Here is a 13,702-nt window from a genome sequence, read left to right as displayed (position 1 = left end):
TCAACGAACAGGTAGTCTACAAGTGGAAAACCCAACAGGGGCACTTTGTCAAAATTAAAACATTAATTAAAACATTAATTAATTAGTCAAGATAGATCTGTTTGGGGACAACGCTCTGTTGTTCCACGTGCTTGTGTGCCCCAGATAGGAAGTGCACTTTCCTGCCCTTCACATACCATCATGAAAGGCAATAGCAGAGAGCCCAGCAGCGTGTGTGTGTGTGTGTGTGTGGTTTTCCATAGTTAACTCACAATTAATCGCAAATTAATCACTTTTTTTTTTACCTGCTCTAAATCTACCGTAAACTGATATTTTTCCATTTTTTTTAATAATCATATCAACATGGGAGTAGGCAAATACTTGCTTTCTGCAAATGCAGCATTTAACACCCACTCAGGTGTCCATCTCAAGACCTCTTTCATAATGATCACTGACCGGCATCTCTAGGATCAAACAGACGTATTTTGATCAAGTCTTTCTGTGTGTGTGTGTGTGTGTGTGTGTGTGTATTTGTTTAATCTCTCTCGCACTCTGATACAATGTACTGACAAATATAACATACAAATATGATCGAATTTTTCATTCGGTTTTTATTTTGAAATTAGTTTATTTTGAAAATTCACCGGATTTTCTCGTTTTTTTGAGCGACTTCCTGTACTATTGACGAGGATCGCTCGCGCACAAAATAGAGCAGACGCCGAAACGACAACTGCATGGCGCGAGCCGCGCGCCTGTTCGCGTCTCGTGCGAACCACCACATTGATTAACGTGGGCGCCGAATGGAAGCGCTCGGCGCTTCGCTTCCACGTCCAGTGAACTGACATTAAATGCATGGCGCGATCCGCGAGGGGAGCCGCGCGCCTGGTGTGAACTCCTACATTGATTAACATGGGCGCCGAATGGAAGCGCTCGTTTTTTTTGTTGTTGTTGTGTTTACAAGCCGGCTGCAAGCGTGTGACTGTGTGCTGTGAGTCAATTCATTTCCCGTTTCCACAATCTACGGAGCGGCCAAAGGTTCAAAAAGCACCGTGTGCGTTAAAAATGATAATAATAATAATAATAATAATAAAAAAATTAATAATAAAAAAATTGTTGGCGATAAAACGGCGTTGAGTTGAACTTTGACACCATTAATTTTTGAAAAAAATTCAAAGGTTGTGACAGAATAATCTGGAGTGAGCTGACCAGAGGTCAAAGGTCAGAGGTTTGACAAACTACAAAGACCATAATTGATTAGATTATTTTCTTTAATCGAGTCAGAGCACTAATAAATATATATTTGTTTAATAAATGTTTAATGCACCTTTTTTCTTGACCAACATAATTAAATCTCCACCTGCTTCCGTTTGCATGTTTCAGCAGATTGATGTGTATGTAGATAGAAAAATCTATGTGAGTAGGTTCAGTGTGCTGTGAAGTGTGGCCCTGTTATGGCCATGGGGGCCTTGGCTATTGTCCTGTTGTTGCTGTGTACTGGTTGTGTGTCTCTTTCACGTGCTGATGACTAACCAGGTGCACCTGGACGGTGCACAGCTTGTTTAGGACCGCCTCCCTCAGCACTGGCTCTCTCACACCTGGCTTCCACCGCAGCAGCTGCTTTGTTTTTCACTTCCCGTCATGCTTTTTCTTTGTTGCACACAGATGACACGCACTCATACCATTCACTCCATCCACACACCTACAGGCATTACTGACAACACACTGACTCTCACACTCCATACATTCCTTTTTTTTCCTTCACAGTTTTGCTGTATTTTAACTGTTTTTATTGAAATTGCTTTTATTTGTTTCACTCTGGAAAGCACCCTGTGCACCATTTGGTTGTTGGAAGGTGCTATATAAATACAATTTGATTGATTGACTGATTGATTGATTATTTTTGGTGTGGTGTGCGGCTTTATTGTCATTGCAACACGAAAACGTGTACAACAAAATTGTGCATAAACAGTCCAAATACAATACAACAGTAAAGACAGGACTGCAGGATTGAGCATTTTCAGTGGGGGTGAAGGTGTTATTATGTTTAGTTTAGATGTTTGTGCTTCATAATATGATTAGTTTAGGTGTTTGTTTACAATGATATGATTATTGATGTTGAAATGTTGAAATCAATCAAAAGACCTCCACATAAAGAAAGGCATTGTTGCAGGAGTCATGCAAAGAGCTCAAGGAAGGACAAAGGAAGCACATCCCTCATCAACTGGTGACCAGAGGGGGACCAGAGGATGGACAGCAGAAGCAACTGGCTTTGCCACCACCATCAAACTCTACAACACATTCAGTTCCATGGTGGGGAACTTATGATCCATCGGAGGCACGGGGGACAGGAACCTGTGACCTCAGGCTTGTCTTGCAGGAAATTGTTTGAACAGGTGACAGCGGAAGAAGTGATGGCTCATTTGGCTCCCTGCCAAATAAGGACTTGTTTCTTCTCATTCTCAGTAATCAGAGTGTAGCGCCTCCAACCTTCTCTGGATGAAGACACCACACTGTCTAGTAGTGATGGTGAGGTGAAGCCTCATGAGGCATTGAACCACTTGAGCCAACTGCTTGGAGAAAGGCTTCATTTCTCAAAGCTTCATGTGCACACGACACCACCTACTGGCCAAGTGTACAATCACAGGCAAGCTGTGTCTCAACCACATGTGTGATGCATTGAATTTTTGTGTCTGTTACGTCTGTTGGGAATGACTATGAATTGCAAAAAATGTTGGACCAAATCATTTCTCTACATAAATTATAATATGTGTATAATACACTTTTTGAATGTATTGTGTTTGTGCAAATGTTGAGAAAATGCTAATATAATATGTCAGGTTGTGCAATTTTTTTCTGAAAAGGGCATGGGTGTAATCAGGCAGATGACAGTGAAAGTGCTTGTGGGACTTGGAAAAGGGCATAGATCAGGGGTGCTCACACTTTTTCAACATGCAAGCTACTTTTAAAATGACCAAGTCAAAAAGATCCACCTACTATAAAATAGGAAAACATATTCATTCAGAAATATATTTGTAGTCCAGTGAGAAAGAAAGAAGGAGGATTAAATGGGTCAACATGTTCCCATGTGCATTTATGCTCATCATTGCATAGAAAACTCATGGTTTAAAATTGTTAAGGTTATATCTGCCTATGTTTGATTTCATCAGTAAAAGTGTGTTTACGTTAAGATGTTTTGCTGTATAGTTTTGTGTTTTCCAGCGCATAGGTTAGGGATAATTGGTGTGCGTGTGTGTGTGACGCAGACGTTTTGCTAGCAGCATCTCCCAGCATCTCCGGCGCGTCTGCGGTGCGTGCGCACTTTGAAGCGCATTTTCCGAGTGAGGCGTCTCGATCAGTTTACGCCAGGATTGCAAGCTCACGCGACAACCCCGGTAGTTTGGCGTGTATTTAAAGAAAACAACAGCCAAACTCTCTTTCCTGTCCCTGTCTGCTTTCATACAAAATGCAGCTATCTAAGCTATACATTGATTTTGTTCATTATAGTTTCAGATTTAAAATGAAATCTGCTTTATGTCTCCTTTATTTGATCTGAACAGTGCCCAAGGCGATACGTCACATTTACGTTTCACTGTAAAACACAGCACATATAGAAACAAAATCCAGCACATCGTACATTATGACCAAAATAAACCACATCCACCGTGTTTTCTAATCATTGACTTCCTGCCTGAACCATTCTACCTGCTGGAATTGACGCGGACGCGATTGACCAGTAGATGGCGATGGACGTAATGGGCACCCCTGGCATAGATGCTTGTGTAACATGGACATTGATGTACAGGACAGGGGGCTCCATCCTATCACCTCTCCTCTCCTCACTCTCTCCCTAAGCTCTCAAAACTATCTCCAAACTAAACGATATCTAGTCTCAAACTCTCCAAACTATAAATGCTATCCAAAATCTAGTAATCCAAACTCTCTCCAAATCTCAACTGACTGCAACTCTCCTACAATAACCCCCATTTTGAATGGAGCCTGAGGGGTCTATATAAGCCGTTAAACCTCGCGGCAAAATCTGAACCACTTCCTGAAGCAATCACGTGGTACAGCCAGGAATTTAGAAAATCTACACTTGTTCAAGGTTCATGTTTTTTTTTTTGTTTTTTTTAAAAATCAATTCAATGAGATGCATACCAACATACTCAAAATATCAAACATTGCAATTACTTCCATTTTGTTCCACAGAGTCATTCTGTTCAATGTGTACTGTTTTAACACACTTGTGTTCTCCATGGGCAATCTTGGCCTCCATAATCCTACATTATTTCTTCTCCTTCTCCAATGTCATCTACCGCAGATAAACAGAGGTGTGGCTGTCCATTCACATCAATCCTTTTCATGTTGCAATTTGGCCTCCTGTGTTCATCATTCACGAGCCACACGAATGGCTCATCTTCTGCTGAGGCATCAATGCTTAAAAAAATTGGGAAAAAGAAAAACATCATGTCAAAGTACAATTCACAATATCTGAATCTGGTCTCATGTGGTTTAGAATAGGCAGAAATCTTTGTCTTACCATCATGTTTTCCGTCTCCACCTGAATGCAAACATAAACGCAGCACATGATGGGTGGTAAACTCTTGTTCTGCACTGATATTCTGAATCATTTATCATATCCCCCCTATAATCAGCAATACACTCTCCTCTGCTGATTGTAGTCCTTGCAAACACACCACGTCCTGCAGAAGGAAGTAACAATATTTTCAACCAAACAGGTTAAGCCATCCACTCTACCATTATCATTGGGCTCATGGTAATACATAAAGTACAACTTGCAAAATAAAGACGGGTAGACAGATGGTTGGAGTTGATTAGTACTGTTTCCTGATTTAAAATGCTATTGGTCTTGAACATTTCAATTTGGAATTTATTCAGGAAGGACATGGTATCTTAATAAAGTACAGTAAGCACACACATTCACAGTCAGGGATTGATTACTATTACTCCATGGTACAGGCAAATACCTTTTGAAAGTTGAAGGCTTACAGGACACAGCACTTACTGGCATGTACACGCATTACTTTTCATTGAAAACCTTTGGGAAGGAACTGGAAGGCAGAAAAGAGCTCTGTGTGTTGGGTGTATAGATAGCCAGAGAACTTGATATCGCATTAAAAAATGTTTTCAGTCACAAGATCTTTTTTTTTTTGGTTTGTTTGTTTTTGCTTTAGTCCCCGAATACTGGAACCCTTACTTCCATTTGTGTACTGCTACAATAAATGATCTCCTAGGATTTTAATTGCATTGCTGTCTCTTTAAATAAAGCGTAAAGCATGATATTCTGTGTCAACAAATTGTTGTTGGTGTCAATAGTGTTGACTGTTCATTGCAGCCCTACTAATATCTAATGTAATCTCAGGTTTTGCATTTGATACTCATCTGGTAATAATTGTACGTATTTTACGCATAGAAGATTGTGTGTCATGTAATTATTATTACCACATCGTACCTTTCACTGCATTGATGCACTTTATGCACAACTGATGTGTTTTGTCAGTCCTTGAGGTAAGATGGAAAATGGCATCCTGAAGGGGGCGGACCCTTCGTGGCATTAGAGTGAGGTTATCTTCAGTCAGAATGTTTAAAATATCACATCAAATATCATCAAACGCAGGAAACATGCCCTTAGATTATCTCTTCTCCATCACACCTGATTCTAATCATCATTTTTGGCAATTCTGGCATGTCTAAAAAAAATCAAATACTAAGAGATTTAAATATTCAATTAAAAAAAAAAAAGTTCCATACAATCAAATACAACTGTGGCTAAATTTTTAAAACTGACTTCATTAATATATCACTTGTTATGCATTCCAGCAACTGTTACTGATACCTCCATACATTTTTTGCAAAAAAAACAAAAAACAAAAACAAAAGAAACAAAACAACAACACCAGCTTCATGTAAAAGCTTGGGTTTTTAACAGAGCAGTGAACCAAACTAATTAACACCATTTTATGATTAAACACAGGTTATTGTGATTTTTCTAAATATTTAGGCTTAAGATTTTGTCCTTTCTTTGCATAAATCCTCTCGTTCTGATTTACATGCGACTATATTCTGAAATCCCTGCAAATACAACGCTACACTAAGTGCCTTGAGCACCATCAACACAAACACAATGATCAAAAATCATGTTTTACGGGCCAATGCTGAAAACCTCAGAGGCACATGTAGAGCACCTCCTGTATTGATTTGAACTGTTTCCCTCCTGGGGACCAGCATTTTGGTCCCCGCAACTGGTCCCCATGACGTGGCTGTGTATACAGAATTTTGTCCCCATGACCCCATGAAAACCAGTGCACACACACATACCTTATTCATTGCGATTGCTTATTTTATTTGTGGTTCACAAACAGTGCATGTATGTAAAACAAAATGTAAGTGTTGTGTTTTATTGTTACGTAGAACTATTGTGTTTTATATGTTGGTCTTTCAGAAGTGGTAAAGTGGTGAAACATGAGAAAAGGTTTAAACATGTACAGTATATTCTGTCCTCACGATGGCGTTACTACCAGGGCTAAACAGATGGTGAACAACAATAAAGAGAGTCCAGACGACCGTGAGGAGAAGTCTTGTCTTTACTGACGCTTTTCTCGACACTTGTCTCTTTGTAATGCTGTAAAACTGTAACAAATACACACAAAATGCATATGAACAAATTGAATCAATAAATCACATTAAATGAAGTTTGTGGCAGAAAAACGTAAGCCGGACATATCAGCTAGCTTAACTCTGACCGAGCTAATGACTTAAAAAAAAAATAGCAGTGGCGAATGTACAGAATAAACAACTACGCTTCACCAAAGGTTTCATATTAAACATAAACAAATCATAACATCAAAAGAAACGTAGGCTTACAGACAAAGATGCTCCAAGGCTGTAAGCATGGACACGAACCGCCCGCAATTGCACCATGAGCTGACCATATATAAACAGACTGCTAGTGGCAGAGAACAGAAACGTCCACTAGAGGGCGGTAATTAACCGTATACAAATCGATGTGATTTGTATGACTGACTAGCAGCACAATGTATTATTATTATTTATTTTTTTTTAATGAAAAACGATTTAGTTTTCCTAATTGAACCGTTACCTGTTCGAGGTAAGAGAACACCGTTGCACTAAATATTGACACAATAGTTGGTAATGGAGTTAGTAATGAAATATCAACAATGCTTTTTTGTTTCTGACATCTTCAGGAGACTTGTGCACAGGGTCAAATTGACCCGGGAACATCATTGCTGTTCCTGACAAACGAACATAACAGGAGGGTTAACAGGTCACACAAACCTTATTCTTCCCTGCATTAGAATGTGCAAATAACATTAAGAGTGCAACTGAACCGTGAGCAGAAATTATTTTGATTTCTTAAACAATATAGCAGTTAAACAGAACAAAAAAAAATAAAAATAAATCACAACTGCTACCACAGCTTCGATAAACAAAACTCTGGGCTAGTTTTTCACCTGAGTCCCTGATGTTGCTCCTCCTTGCTCACAATGTATGCCAAAAAAAAAGTGCTTTTTTTTTTTTTTTTTTTTTTTTTTTAGTTTTAGAGGTTCTAGTGTAAGTACTCTAACTGTCAACACCTCAACTCACACTGCTTCATTTCAGTTTTAAGTTTTTCTTCAGGAAAATGAGTTGGTCTACATGTTCAGGAAGAAGCACACTGCGCTGCTCTGTCACCATATCACCATCTGTGCAAAACACCCGTTCTCACGGGACGCTTGTTACAGGGATGGACAGGTAGCTTTTGGCTAATTTGGAAAGCATTGGCAGATCCACCTGTTCTTTCCACCACTGCAGCACATTACCATTAAGAGCTAAACAATCCCTCCCCACTAGGGATGGGAAGATTAACCGATACGTATCGATACACGGACAGGCGCGGGCACGATGCGAATGCATCGGTAGAGCAGCCGTGAATCGATGCAATTTTGGGATTAAATCTAGATACATCGGTTTTTACGTCTGTCACAGACCGATACAGCGATGCACAGCGCAGTGCTGGAATTTACAGCACAGCGCAGTAAAAAAAAACAAAAAAGAAAACGCCGAAACGATCGCTGCGCGAGCCGGACACGGCCGCTTCAAGCCTGGCGTGAACGACACCATCGTTCGGCGGCTATTCGTGGAACGATTCTACAGCCAAAAGTGCCCAACAACAAAGAACACTGGTCACCGCCGGACTCCTGAATTCTGGCACAGCGGAAGGGGCGCTGTGCTGGAAGTTACAGCACAGCGCAGTGCACAGTGCAGTTTGCTTCACCCCCATCATGTGGATCAACTGATATTCCTAAAGAAAAAGCTTAGAGTGGAACATGTCGGTTGAATAATACAGTATGGACTGAAAGTCACACACCAATGAGTAGTTGCATTGTGCACTAATTTTGATTGAGTTCAAGGAACCATGACATTATTATTATTTTTTTTTTAGTGAGTTGAGTTGAATCTTTTTCTGTCTTCAATTTCTCATCACAGCCAAGCTATTTCACTGTCATGACTGTTTTATTATGACAGTTAGGCTGGTGTCTGTTTACAGCAACTGCAATAAGAATTTACATTTATTCCATTTGTAAGCAATAAGGAAAGGTTCATTTATTTTTCATTGCACTTGCCTTGTTATTGTTAATTGTGAACCAGTTGTTCACAAAATAAATTGAAATTGAAATTGAAAAATACAGAATGTTTGTATTTTGGTGGATAAATAATCAAACTCATTGAATTGCATAGCATCATTCCTTTGCATCGGAGTCTCAAATCAAATCACATTGTGTTGGATCAAACTGTGCTGAATCGCACTGCATCGTATTGGGGAATCGTATCGTATCGGAAATATATGAATCGTATCGTATCGGAAATATAATATACGAATCGTATCGTATCTTTAATGTATCGAATCGTTGGTAGTGTATCGAGATACGTATCGTATCGGCCACAGACCAGAGATGCACAACCCTACTCCCCACGTATCTTTGCAATTTCCCCCTGAGCTCTGTCCCTTATGCTCTTCTTTGGTGATCTTGGAGTGAGGAAACCCTCAAACATCTGGTTCAATCTAAGACTTCTTCCTGGGAGGCTCTGGTGCCTCATCGAGGGTGGAGAAGAGAGGAGAAATTCAATACAATGCTATACAATTAGAATTTTTTTTCTACAATAATATCTTACTCGTTTTTAAATCAACACAATTATAAGTTACTGTTCAGTTATAAATTTCAATCAAAACAAACCTGCCTCCTCTTCTTCCTCCTCCTCATCCTCTCTGGTCACCTGGAGCTTCTGGGCAGGTGCCTGCTCTCAGTCTGCCATCATCCCCTGCCTGACAATAGCACAGAGATGATCAGCACAGATAAATGATTAGATTTTGTCCAACCAAAACAGATTAAAATCATCAGTTAAGTAAAGCAATGCACGGGTGAGAGTAAGACAAAGACACTTGCCACAATACTGCACATAATCTTACTGTTCTATCCACTTCTGCTGTGATCCCCAGGAATATGGTGTCTCTAGGGTTGTCATCGTCCTGGAATTCCAGGTCTTTGAACAGGGAATGGAGTGCTAAGGCTCTGTTGAGGAGGTCTTGGATATATGTGTAGCCGGCATCAAAGTCCTTTCTGAATTTGTCCTTCATCACAGAAATGACTGGTAGATCGCTGACATCGAGCTCAAAATCCTCCCGCAGTTTGGCCAGCGTTAGGGCAATGATGGAGATGCTGGGGGTCTTCTCCTCACTGAGGCACTTGGTTGCTGTTTTTAGGGGGTCATCAGTTTGATGATCTCTGGGATCAGGGTCATGTCTTCCTCTGTGAGACTGGGTAGGCCTTCTCCACTGGGCTTTAGCTTCCTTGTTGTCAGTGACACAGCCGGCTGCTGATCCCAATAACGCTTCACCATCTCCAGGGAACTGGTGGAAACATCATGAACTAGATTGTGGTGTTTCAGGTGCAACTGGGTCTGCATTTCTTTCAGAGCTTCACATGCTTTGCAGCTTTTGTGGAAGAATGTTACCTGCTTCCTTAATTTAACCAGAAGTGCCGACACTGTGTCCACCTTCAGGGCCTTCTGAGAAGATAGATTAAGAGTGTGTGCGATGCATTGCACATGTGGCTCCATCTCTGCACCTGCTCCAGCCAGTGTCATATTTCTTGCATTATCAGTGACGAATGCAGAGTTCTTTTCTTCAATCTTCCACTCACAGCAGACATCACGCAGTAAAGATTGACAGATTTTGTCCTGTGTGGGCCTCATTGAACGTTCTGGTCTGCAGAACAGGGTTTTGCATGTTCCACTCATCATCAATATGGTGTGCTGTGGCTGTGATGTATGACTGAGTGGCTCGTTGGGCATTACTCAGGGACGCAACTACCTCTCCTGTCACTTTGTTGTACAGAGCAGGAATCAGTCGGTAAAGGTACACCTAACTGGTATTTTGTTCCTAGGATCCAAGATGTGAAGGAGTTGATTGAAGCCCTCGTTTTTTTACAACGCTATACGGCTGGATATATAACAATAAGCAGCTCCAAACAAATTTGTTGTTAACTATGTTCAACAATGACAATAAATAACTTGAACTTTGAACTTCACAGATAAAATAGGCAATGCTGTTGGTTATTGCCTGTGAGCAAGTAGAGTTAGCTGCCAGAGGAGCGTCTGGGCTAAAATAACTTACCAAACTTTTCTCATCAGTTTTGCTACCGCCGTCATTTGCTTGAATCTCTCCATCCCTATAAATGACCCATCCAACGATCCCAGCTGCACCCTGAGAGACAATGCAGAGCAGTCAAAGACAGACGGAAAATGAGACAAATTAATGGTTGTTTCTTATTTTTGTCTCAAAAACAGAAAGAAAACAAAAATTGTTGGCATGCTGAGGTTCTGGGGATGCTCAAAATGTATTTTTTTTTTAAGCAGTCAGAACTGTGTTTTCATAAGCGGCAAGGAAAGACCCAGTAGTCCCCAAAAGAGCGTATGAGATGTAGAGGTGGACGACCTAAACGCGTGGGTTCTTGTCTCATTACTGGGTGACGTTCCTACAGAGCGCCATTGTGGTTTTAGTGGAGAGACCGTTGGAAAAAAAATGTTGATTTTATTGCACATACCTGCAAACAAGCTGATTGGTTCCTTTTCTGTCGGAGATAGGAACTTTGCCTGAGAGAATGAAATGTAGGTAGACGACAAGCGCGTGTGTTTTGCTTCCACGATGGTTGGAAATTCATACTGGCTGTGAGAATTTTTTTTAGTGCGGGTATTGTTTTTTGCCTGGAGGTGGCACTATGGAGCACCTTTACTTGTCATTGTTGCATCAAAAGAAAATGTTTGCCTGACGTGCGTGCGGAATTTTATCTAAATCGAACAGGCTTAAAGGGGTTAAAATTGGGTGGAAATACGTGTAAGAAAAATAATAATAGGGAAACATTTCAAAAACAATGGGTCTTTCGCCGTTACGACAGACATGACGTGGCTTGAAGCACGTTCGAGCACCGTCGTTCTTCGGGCCCAGCCTGCAGAGCCAGCCCAAGGCATAAGCGAAGTAAGTGACGGCTTAGGGCCCCAAAGCCACTAGGGGGCCCCCAAGAGCAATAATAAAAAAAAAGATTGTTGTTGTTCTTGCACTACAACTTATTGTTGCACCTTGCTGTTGCACTTTTTTGAAACCAAAAATAATAAACCAGATGACACATTTACAGTAAGAACATTGTCTACCTGTTTATTTTTGTTACTTTCAGTAAGACTAGATGACGTACCTCACTTTGTGCTTTTATATCCAAAGGAAAAATTCTTAATGGCAACTTGAGCTGAACGGACGTGGTCAAAAAAACGCCGCCTTTGCACACGGCCCCGCCACATAATCACCTGACCTAAATAGTCACCTGCCGATGAACACAACATTCCCTCTTGGACATAAACAAGAAAAACGAATAACAACAAAATATTTTGGTAACAATAACAATAACAATAATAATAATAATAATTATAATAATAATAATAATATTAATAATATTAATAATAATAATAATAATAATAATAATAATAATAAAGAGAAAATGCATGAAAATACTGCCAGTCTTTGTCAAACAGCAACAAGAGAAACTTGAACGCTCCACTCTTCTATTTATACACACATGACACACGCTTCTTAAAACTGCAGATGCTACAAAACAACAGTTTGACCTGTCGGAGAGGAAAATCTAAACTGCATCATCACCTGATTTCACTGCAGTTGTTCACTGTGGTCGCTCTTATTACAGTCTGCTCCACTAGGGGGCAGCTAACTCCAGTCCTGCTGCTGCTGCAGCTCTGTTTCCACAGCAGTTGTGTGTTTCCTCCAGGTGTTAGTCGGGTCCCACCACAGGTGATGGTTAGTTCTGGTGACTCAACTAAACTAAACTTTATTCATAAAGCATTTTAAAAGCAACCACAGCTGACACAACGTGCTGTACATAAAAACATAAAAGCATAAAAACCATTTTCTATATATATATATATATATATATATATATATATATATATATATATATATATATTGTGGAGGTGCAGAGAATGAGACCCAGAAGCGAAGGCAGAAGGTTGAAGCGTTTATTCTCCGCACTTCCAACACATTCAAATCCACCGCACTACGTGGAACCCGGAACATCAAACACACCAAACCCCGCCCCCATCATGCCCACTTAAGTACCCCGCCAACCAGGTGAATGTCTCTCCCCATCCCACCTTTGGAGGTAACTACAAAATAATATTATTTTGACATAGTTTTCTATTTGCTGCTTTTGATTTTCTTCAAGGTTACAGACCATAGGTGGCGCTAATGCTCCCTGTAATGGGGAGTAAACTGCCAGATAATACGTGACAAGAACAACACACACACAAAAACATGCTTGTGCACTTTGTATCTCTCTCTCTCTCTCACACACACACACACACACACACACACACACACACACACACACACACACACACACACACACACACACACACACACAGCATCATGTGATTTCCTGGAAGTGTGGGAGCAGTTGAGGCGGCAGGATGGGAGGATCCACAGTGAGCAGCAGAAGCAGGACAAGAAGCTTAAAGTCAAAATTGTTCTGTGTCAGGCTCCATTTTGAGGCGCAGCAGCAGCAGCAGCAGTAACAGCAGCAGCAACAGCAGCAGCAACAGGTGAGTCGTCACTGAGTGAAGAACTCATGAAATGTGATGTGAGTGGACACCAGCAGTCGTGTGTCTGTTTGATCCCACTGGGAACTCAGTGTTTCTTCCTGTTCTCTCTGTCTGAAGTGGAACTCACTGGGTTATCAGCTGACTGTCACACTTGATATTTCACCTCAGACTGACTCCAGGACTCAAGATGAGTCTTCCGGTGGAGGAAGAGGAGGACAGAGCAAAGTCTCCAGGGTCCAGTGGGGTGTCTCTGAAGGATGACTGCTCCATGGGTCAATTTATAGACTTCAGTAATGAAACTGGAGCCTCTGGAAGACAGTAAGAACACTAATGTCCTTGTTTCTCAGTCTAATTCTAGTTTGATTTGATAGTGATAAATTCCTCAGAAGGTGAAAAGGTGTCAGATGTTGTGGTCAGTGGTCAAGAGAAGAGAATCTTTGACATGGTCTCATTCATCATGTTGAAATGCAGCAAAGCCCTTCTGAGATTGAACTTTATGCAGTGGCAGGAATGTTTGATGCGCTGTCATAAAGTGCAGCTC

The 13,702-nt window shown here is 40.8% G+C and overlaps 1 protein-coding gene and 1 long non-coding RNA gene across 4 annotated transcripts in view; one reads left to right on the top strand and one right to left on the bottom strand.

The window, feature by feature from the left end:
- LOC142891186 (NLR family CARD domain-containing protein 3-like) overlaps positions 1-13,702 on the top strand; it is a 183,854-nt gene that overhangs the window by 168,559 nt on the left and 1,593 nt on the right. Inside the window, exons 1-2 of one of the 3 annotated variants that reach the window (XM_076030649.1) lie at positions 12,892-13,161; positions 13,330-13,479. In XM_076030649.1, coding sequence (XP_075886764.1) covers positions 13,349-13,479 — 131 coding nt within the window. In that variant the 5' untranslated portion in view covers positions 12,892-13,161; positions 13,330-13,348. Of the gene's footprint in view, positions 1-12,891; positions 13,162-13,299; positions 13,480-13,702 lie in introns of those variants that run through there. The other 2 variants (XM_076030648.1, XM_076030647.1) reach the window with 2 other exon arrangements.
- LOC142891210 (uncharacterized) overlaps positions 1,874-13,702 on the bottom strand; it is an 80,926-nt gene continuing 69,097 nt past the window's right edge. Inside the window, exon 2 of the long non-coding RNA XR_012927202.1 lies at positions 1,874-2,338. This is a non-coding gene — a long non-coding RNA (uncharacterized LOC142891210). The remainder of the gene's footprint in view (positions 2,339-13,702) is intronic.

Source organism: Nelusetta ayraudi, unplaced genomic scaffold, assembly GCF_046127955.1.
Source record: "Nelusetta ayraudi isolate G7.1 ecotype Tasmania unplaced genomic scaffold, CSIRO-AGI_Nayr_v1 ptg000028l, whole genome shotgun sequence".
Classification (NCBI taxonomy): domain Eukaryota; kingdom Metazoa; phylum Chordata; class Actinopteri; order Tetraodontiformes; family Monacanthidae; genus Nelusetta; species Nelusetta ayraudi.
The sequence above is the reverse complement of the archived record's forward strand: the minus strand, read 5'-3'. Positions and strand labels throughout refer to the sequence as shown.